Consider the following 8253-nt stretch of genomic DNA (forward strand, 5'->3'; position numbering starts at 1 on the left):
TTGAGAGAGAGGTTTTATGCTCTGGATCCTGTTTGTAAATCTATCTTTCAAATTCTGGAATCCACGTTTTCTCTGTCTACCCACCATGTTGGCTCATACTTACTCATACTTTAAACTGAAATAATATTTTCATCCAAACTCATTTTTTACCCTTTAATAATTTCAGACATACATTTGAGGCTTTTAGGTCGGCCCTTAAAAGAAGAATTACTAGAAAAAACAATTAAATGACAGGCAAGTGTTCTACAAATTGTCAAACTTCATTTTGAGAGATGTTTCCTAAGTATTTGGGGCCAAGTCCCTGGCTAGCTTCACGGCCATCCGCCATTGATTATAGTATAAATGCTCGTAATTTTTTGTACTCTTTCTTTCCTGGTGTCGTTCTTTGGTGGGTAAACCACTGCATCACGCAAAAGATATAAATATTTTATTGATGATAAGGCTTAGTTAAACTTGCAACTTGTACTTCCGCCCATTCCTCAACTCCAGAAATCAATTATTGTTAAGAAAAAAGTAACATAAGCGTCAGAAATGGGGGGAAATCAAGTTCGGAGGAACAAACCCAGAGTTTTATGCCTCCATGGATTCAGAACAAGCGGTGAAATCCTGAAGAAAATGATGGGAAAGTGGCCTCATTCCGTGCTCAACAACTTCGATTTCGATTTTCTCGACGCTCCCTTTCCTGCTAGAGGAAAATCCGACGTTGAATCCCTTTATGATCCTCCTTATTATGAATGGTATCAAGTCAACGAGGTTTGATCTTTCAATTTCCAACTTCTATTTCTTCTTTGGGTAATCTCCATTTAGATGAAATATCTCTCTTATTTTTTTGTTTTTTCTCCCCCAGATAGAGTGTGTTCATTTCGATGAATGTATTGCATGCATAGAAGATTATATGATTAAACATGGTCCCTTTGATGGTCTACTGGGTTTTTCCCAGGTAAACTAATTGAAATCATTGAAAAGAACCCTTTTCAGTTCCCTTACTAAAATTAACAGTTGGATTGGCTAATTTCATGGATTTCAGGGTGGAATGCTAGCATCTGTGGTGCCTCCAATGCAAAGAGAGGTATTCCCTTTGAAGCTTCTTTGAGAATCAAGATGAGGTATTTGTAAATTTGATTGGTTTTGCTTGAATTTCTTTTTATTTATTTTCAGGGTGCCGCTTTTACTAGTGTGCCAAAGATAAAGTTCGTGATCATAATATCAGGTTTTGAACTTCGAGAATTGAAGTCTGGGCCGCCGAAATTGCTTGCTAATGTTTATTCAGTTCCAATTGACTGCCCATCTCTTCATTTGATTGGTAACTTTAGGACTTATTCTTGCAATTTTAATTCCCTTTATCCACTTCTACTACATTTTGGATAACCTAAGTGTATGTGAGTCCTTGGAGGATCATATTCCCATTCTTATGCTCAAGTTCAACACGGGTATCAGAAATAGGTACTGCAAGAGAAATTAGGAGTCGTAGCATCATAGACCTTAGTTACCTTTTGGATTTCATTGATCTTGAGCATGCCAGACTAACCTTCTAATAAGTTAACAAGAAGCTGCAAAAAGGCAGCAACAAAATATGCAAAAGTAAAAGATGTTCTTTTTCCGTACCGCAGTTGCTATTGTCCCAATATAGGCTGGAGCTATGTTACTTGTACTCAAGTATGAGTGTCGGATATGGGTATTTATTTGGCAAGGGTAAATATTTTCCAAGTTTTTTCCATGTATTTGAAGTCTTTGAATGGTAACATCCCCAACTTTTTGTCCTGAAATACATTGGATACGAGTGTTGGACATGGGTGATTCAAGAAAAATGAAGAGTTGGAGCAACATAGGACATAAGACCTAGCAGTCTCTAAGTTTTAGCAGTTCTTTTTGCCACATCATCTGTAAATTTTTATTTATCTTGAAAGCTATACAGTAAATGAAGTCTTAAAGCATATGGATACAACAAACCTTGGCATAAGCTTTAGAAAATTTTTTGTTCTTTAGTGAAGTTGTTAGGTACAAAGTACAAAAGGTTAAGCTGATAGGCTAGAGCTACTTGGGCTCTTGTGTGAATGCTGAATACAAGTATAAGTTAGACATGGATATGTTCAGTTCTTTAAAAGTTTTTCCATGTATCTAAAGAGTGATATTCCTCAATACCCGTGCCTGAATATATGCCAGATGTAAGTGTTGGACATTGATACTTTGTGCACAGCGAAGAGTCGGGCAAACGTAGGCCCAGACCACAAGCATCCTAAACTGAGTCCACTTGAGTAAAAAGAGCACGCATTCTCGATCAAGAAACCTTTTTAACTTTAGGATGCCAAAGAAACTTATGGTTTACCCCATCACATTTCTATATTCTCGCTTAATTTCCATGGAAAATTGAACAAAGGTTATTCGATCTCTAGATAAATCTTCTGGAAATATGAAGAAAATTACTACATCTGTAAGAAAGCAAGATCCACTGAAATCCCATTTTATTTACAAAATTTGCCATTTTTAAACTTAGAAAACGAGTTTGACCTCTTTCTTCTTAGATGCAAATTGTCTTTCTGCATTGCTGATGATTCTTTGTTTAGCATTTACATGCATGCTCTCTTTATCTTCGATGTTTGATTCCAAAATGAAAAACCATAAGAGCAAGTTTTAGGACTTGCTATTCGTCTGTCACTCTCAGAAAATGTCAAATTTCTTAATCAGGAGACAAGGATTTCCTGAAAGAACGAGGGTTCACGCTACTGAGATCATTTGTGAATCCCTTACATATTTATCACTCAATGGGACACACGGTGCCAAAACTCGGTTAGTATCACTACCACAAAACTTGTTTCCAGAAAATAGAAAGAACCCTTCTTCACCATAGCTATATGCTTCATCTCTCAAGGTTCAAGGTTGCAAATCCGGTACTCATATTTTTCTCATTTTATTTTGTTTCAATTTTAACAGATGAGAAAGGCTTGGAGACTATGCTTAAGTTCATTGAGAAAATCAAGGAAATGTTTCCACAAGAATTAGAGACTGGCTTAGGACTAAAGTCCGCATTATAGGTTGGTTTTCTGCCCCATATCAGGGGAGAAAATAACATGGGAATTGTTAAATTTTATGAGCAGACACCGTTGTCCTTGATACAAATTGATCATCACTTGAATCGATTATCATAGATTCGGGAAGCTAAAATATTTGTTAAATCCCTTTGTTTTTTGAACCACTTCCTAAATTAATGAGTGAGTTGCATGTTGATATACCTATATCCGAGATTCATATTAGACAAAATTTTGTATCAGATTAAGTAGGGGAAATTATTTTTGAAAATGTTCCAATATGTGCAAAGGACTTACTTTTCAAATATCCCTAAAAAAATGGGTGGGAGAATAATAATAAAAAGTGAATTTGAACTTGTGGAGGGATGAGAGGAAGGAGTGTAAAAGTGAAAAGAATATTGATTAAGTGTACTTAGTCGGAAAGAAAGTGAGAGTAAAGAAAATAGGAGGGATGATCATTTTTCATCTTCAATTTGGAAAAATTGAATAAAATGGTCATCCCTCTTATATTCTTTCCTTTCACTTTTCTTCCCTATTAAGCACGCTCTAATTTTGTTTTCCTTCCACTTTTTCATTCCTTTCTCTCATCTCTCTACTTTTTTCATCCATCCAAGCATACCTTTAAGCTTTGCTTGGTAAAGCGGAAAGAAAATTGGAAGGATGTAAAATTCAATGGATAGAAATTTGGAAGATGAAAAACATAATTTTTCTTTCTATATGTATGCTTGGTAAGAGTAATGGAAAGAAAATTATTTTTTCTTTCCATCCATACTTGACAGAGGTAAAAAATTAGAAGAAAATAAAATAAAATATTTGAAAAATACATAATTTTGAATTACATACACATTTTTTTTTCTCTATTAGGAACGAATAAATTTCTATGCATTATGATGAAAAATGTTTATATATCGTGGTTATGAAAAATGTTTATGAAAAGCTTTACAACTTGGCACATACCATAAAACGTGGCCGACTGAATGTTTATAGAATAAATAAGAAGTCTGAAAAAAATTAAAAAAAAAAAGACAGTAGAAGCAAAAAATAGGAGCATATAGAAAAGAGGATCCATGGTTAATGGGCACATATTAGTAGTAGAACATTTGATGCATTTTAATGAGCAAATCACTGCCTTGGTATATGCATGGTTAATACAATTACAAATCCAAGATTGGAGTACAATAATCAAAATTCAACCCAGAGGATGGAACTTTTCTTTGGTAATCCCATCCAAAAGCTCCCCTAAACATACCATCCCTTCAATTTATATATGAAAGAAAATCAATAGTAAGTATATCTATACAAACTATATATATAAAAGGAAAGGCCTTCACTAAATCTTTTTGACATAGATTACAATGGGTAAATTTTAATTTTAATATCTCTTTTTTTTAATTACAAGAATGATTAAATTTTAATTTGGTTTTTATATTTCGTTTAAATTTGAGATTTAATCTATATATTTTAATTTTGATATAATTTGATATCTTAAATTTTATAATATCATTAATTATTTTAAATATTTTATTTTAATTAAATTGATGATGTGAATTTTTAAGAATGATTAGCATCATTAAAATTCTTTATTAAATTTAAATCTATTATAATAAATTTAAATCTATTATAATATTTTTCTTTTTGTTATATGGATACCAAATTTACTTCATTTTTTAACATGTCACACTAACATAAAAAAAAAAAAGAAGAAGATTTAACAGTGTTATAAATAGATTTAAAATTTAAAATTTGAAAAGTAAAAAGTAAAAAGACTAAATTCTTAAAAATAAAGATGAAATTTTTTTTAGCAAATTATAACATATAAAATTGCATTATAATTTACTTAAGAAATAAATAATAAACCCAAATATTAGCGTGAGTAGAATTAAAAAGAAAGAAAATCAATAGTAAGTAGATTATGGTCTTGACAGGTTTGGGAACAAGCCAATAAAACGATATACGTATTCCTTTTTCAAAGAAAGCTAAATCATTTTCATTAAAGTGTGTAGGTAAAAACGTAATTTTTAGGTAGTAATAACATCCATTTGTAAATAATTCTAATTTTTAGATGTATTTGATTGATAGAATGTAATTATATCATAATTTTATGTCATATTTTGTAGTACAAATTATAATGACACAACTACATAATTTTAAATTTTATAAAAAAATAATTATTATATAAATTATCAATAATACTTGAGAAAAATTATCTCAACAAGTAACAAAACCTAATCATTGTATATAATACATCAGTCTAAACATACGCTCCTTGTTATCATTGATTGGTCCTTGATCAAGTATAAATAATTAATTATTATTATGTATATAGTTAATTATTTTTAGTATGTCAAAATGTATAGAAAACGAAAGCATATTTCCGATGCAGATCCTCAGAGCATATCACTCGAAATTGTCCGAGAAGTGTTAATGATATTCCTGCAGTTAAAGGTCGGAGAATTGTCCGTGGTGGCTCAGTTACGAGGGGTAGTTAGTGAAGAGAAACTGATTCAGTAGTACATCTTCCCCATCATATTTCAGGTAAATTTCGGGGATGAAATTTTTTAAGGGGGAGAATTGTAACGACCTAAAATTCAGTGGTGACAAAAATTGCAGTTTCAGGACCTTGTTTCCGTAAACCGAGTTTGTAAATATTACATAAAGATATTTACAAAGTTAGTATATAGATAAAATTTGAAATTCAATTAGGAAATTTAGCTGAAATTTTGGTTAATTAAGACCCAAGAACTAATTTGTAATAGTTTCATTACTATAGATTGTAACACCCCAAACCCGACCTAGAAGTTTAAGCCGAATTTGGACGAATTACACCAACATATTGAAATTGATTTCTTGTCGGAGTTTTAACTTTGAAAACCAAAAATTCATTTTAGTCGATTTAGGTGGTTATATAGTTTCGTTTAGAAATTGACAGATACTGACGTGATTATCAAAGAAAAGTAGGGCAAGCCCAAAAACAAATTACTAACCTACAAGACCAAATCACAATTATATCAATGCAAAACAATCTGAGCTCCCGAGCGCTGTCTAGTTCTAAGTTAGATGTCCACCTTACAGAATAAGGTAAACAAAGGGTGAGCTATCAAGCATTGCGTGTAACCAAACTTAGATACAATTAAATAGATCTTGATACATAAATCAAAGTCATGCAAAAAACTTAAAATAGTTTTATAACCAATATGGAATAGATCTAGAGTATCACGAAGGTTTTCACAACGGTGGTACAATAGAACCGAACAAAACAGAACATAATAAATCAAGCAGAGCATAGCAAAATAGAGCAGAGCAGAATAGAACTGAACTGAACAAAGGTGTGCATTGTGCAGATGTTGTATTTTTCAAAAAGATTAGAATGCAGATTTATCAAAAAAATCCTACCCAAACTCTGCTACACACCAAATAGAATTCTCCTAGAACTCATCCAACCAAATCACACCAACAGATAACAGTGGACGGTGCCACCAGTATTTTGCAATTAAAACTTCCAAATCGAATACATGTGATCAAACCACTATAGTACAGTCGAACTGCCAGAACAGAAATGTGGATAAACTATCAGATAATGTAGATCATTAAACTACCAGAAACTTTCTCTTTTTACATCAACCCAAGTCCCATGCAATGTGTCATGGCATGCTTATGCAGAATCAAAGTAATGAACATATAAGTCATGCTATCTCTCAATAAAAAAATTAGTAAATATGGGAGTCCATATTTTATAAAACAAACTTATCAAACCTCAACAAACCATATCAAATTTTCCATGAAATCACATGCACGATTATAAATCAGAATCAGTAACAATCAGTCTAACATGTTCAGATATTGAATATTTCTCATCAACAGAGTAACACAGAGGCGTACCAACAAACTTAACAGAATATAGATCGTACCTGAATAATTCGCACACATAGACAATAGCACATTACGTTCTGACAGATCCTACCCACTTAGGTTCAAACATAACAGATATATGTACAGGTCATAAGTTGTTCATTATCAGATCATCAGATATCAAATTATATAACCTAATTCAGATTGTACGGACTATTTCAGACGATGTTTGTGATCCTAAGGAAAAATTCCAAATATAGCTTTACACGCCCGTGTGGTTTCACACAGCCTGAAAAACTGGCTTGTGTGACTCCATACGATCTGGCACATCCCCGTGTGCTCACCCATATGACCCACACAGCCTGGCACATGCCTGTGTCACTTGCCTGTGTGGCTTACACGACTTGGGCACATACCCATGTCTCTGGCCGTGTAGTCCTAAATCATAACCAGTGAGTTACACGGCCTAGACACACGCCCGTGTCCTTTTCCCGTGTGAACCTTGCACTAACATGGTCACACACGGCCTGGACATACACCTGTGCCCCTTGCTCATGTGGCTCAAATTCGATGAATAGTGAGTAACATGGCCAACCATACGACCTGGGCACACACACATGTTATGGGTTGTGTGGCGTCAACAACCACGTTTTTCAGCATCTAAAATTCACAAAACTAAGGGTTTTCGGCACGCATCTAACACGAAATTTGATGCAGGAGAAAAAAATGATGAATTCTCATCCCTAAATGACAAACAATTGCCCAACATACGATTAATCCACAGTCAAATTGCTAAAACTAACATTCCACAATCGAAGTTGTGTCGAAAAAATAAACTTGAACTAAAATGAAGAAGTCAGACCCCGTACAGAATTAATGTTACATAACATAGCACAAAAAGAAATGAAATTGAAACAGTGAAACTGAATCAATAAAGAAGGAAGTAAAAACATAATGTTAGAAAAAAAAATGAAACAATGTGAAACAAAAAGGGAGCTTTTGTTTTAGGAAAGTCTAATTAACTAAAATAAACTACCCCACAAGGCAGTTCAGTAAAAACATCTCTCTAGATTTTACCGAAACTCAAACCCAAGACCAAAAGGTATGCAGACGCTTAACCATTGAACCAGCAGGCTCATTCTTGTCATTAGTTTATCAAAAATAGAACTTATGCTAAGCGATCAAGAGTAAGGTTTGATAAAAATAACAAAATTTCAATGAAAAAAGTTCAACCCAGAACCTCTCACACATGACCAGAACACTTAACCACTGAACCAGATCAATTTCTTTGTTAAAAATTTCGTAAATCTAAACTCAAAATCGAGGGATGACCATACTTGGTTCCCAAAACCCAATTTCTTCTAACCCGATTTTTGGG

General features: G+C 33.2%; 1 protein-coding gene across 1 annotated transcript; it reads left to right on the top strand.

Annotated features, from left to right (window-relative positions):
* The first annotated feature begins 219 nt into the window (after positions 1-219).
* Positions 220-3233, top strand: LOC107897510 (esterase C25G4.2). Its single transcript, XM_016822992.2, has 6 exons — positions 220-753; positions 848-940; positions 1028-1069; positions 1159-1303; positions 2686-2787; positions 2932-3233. Exons 1-6 carry the CDS (start codon positions 532-534, stop codon positions 3030-3032), a joined length of 705 nt encoding a protein of 234 aa, XP_016678481.1. The 5' UTR covers positions 220-531; the 3' UTR covers positions 3033-3233.
* Positions 3234-8253: the final 5020 nt, after the last annotated feature.

Source organism: Gossypium hirsutum, chromosome A10 (genome assembly GCF_007990345.1).
Source record: "Gossypium hirsutum isolate 1008001.06 chromosome A10, Gossypium_hirsutum_v2.1, whole genome shotgun sequence".
In the NCBI taxonomy this organism is placed as follows: Eukaryota; Viridiplantae; Streptophyta; class Magnoliopsida; order Malvales; family Malvaceae; genus Gossypium; species Gossypium hirsutum.

Excerpts from the sequence above, each read along its gene's own strand:
- LOC107897510 (XM_016822992.2), top strand. The coding sequence starts at position 532 with ATGGGGGGAAATCAAGTTCGGAGGAACAAACCCAGAGTTTTATGCCTC. Across the intron at positions 1,070-1,158 it reads TGCCTCCAATGCAAAGAGAG|GGTGCCGCTTTTACTAGTGT; the intron begins GTATTCCCTTTG and ends ATTTATTTTCAG. Across the intron at positions 2,788-2,931 it reads ACACACGGTGCCAAAACTCG|ATGAGAAAGGCTTGGAGACT; the intron begins GTTAGTATCACT and ends CAATTTTAACAG.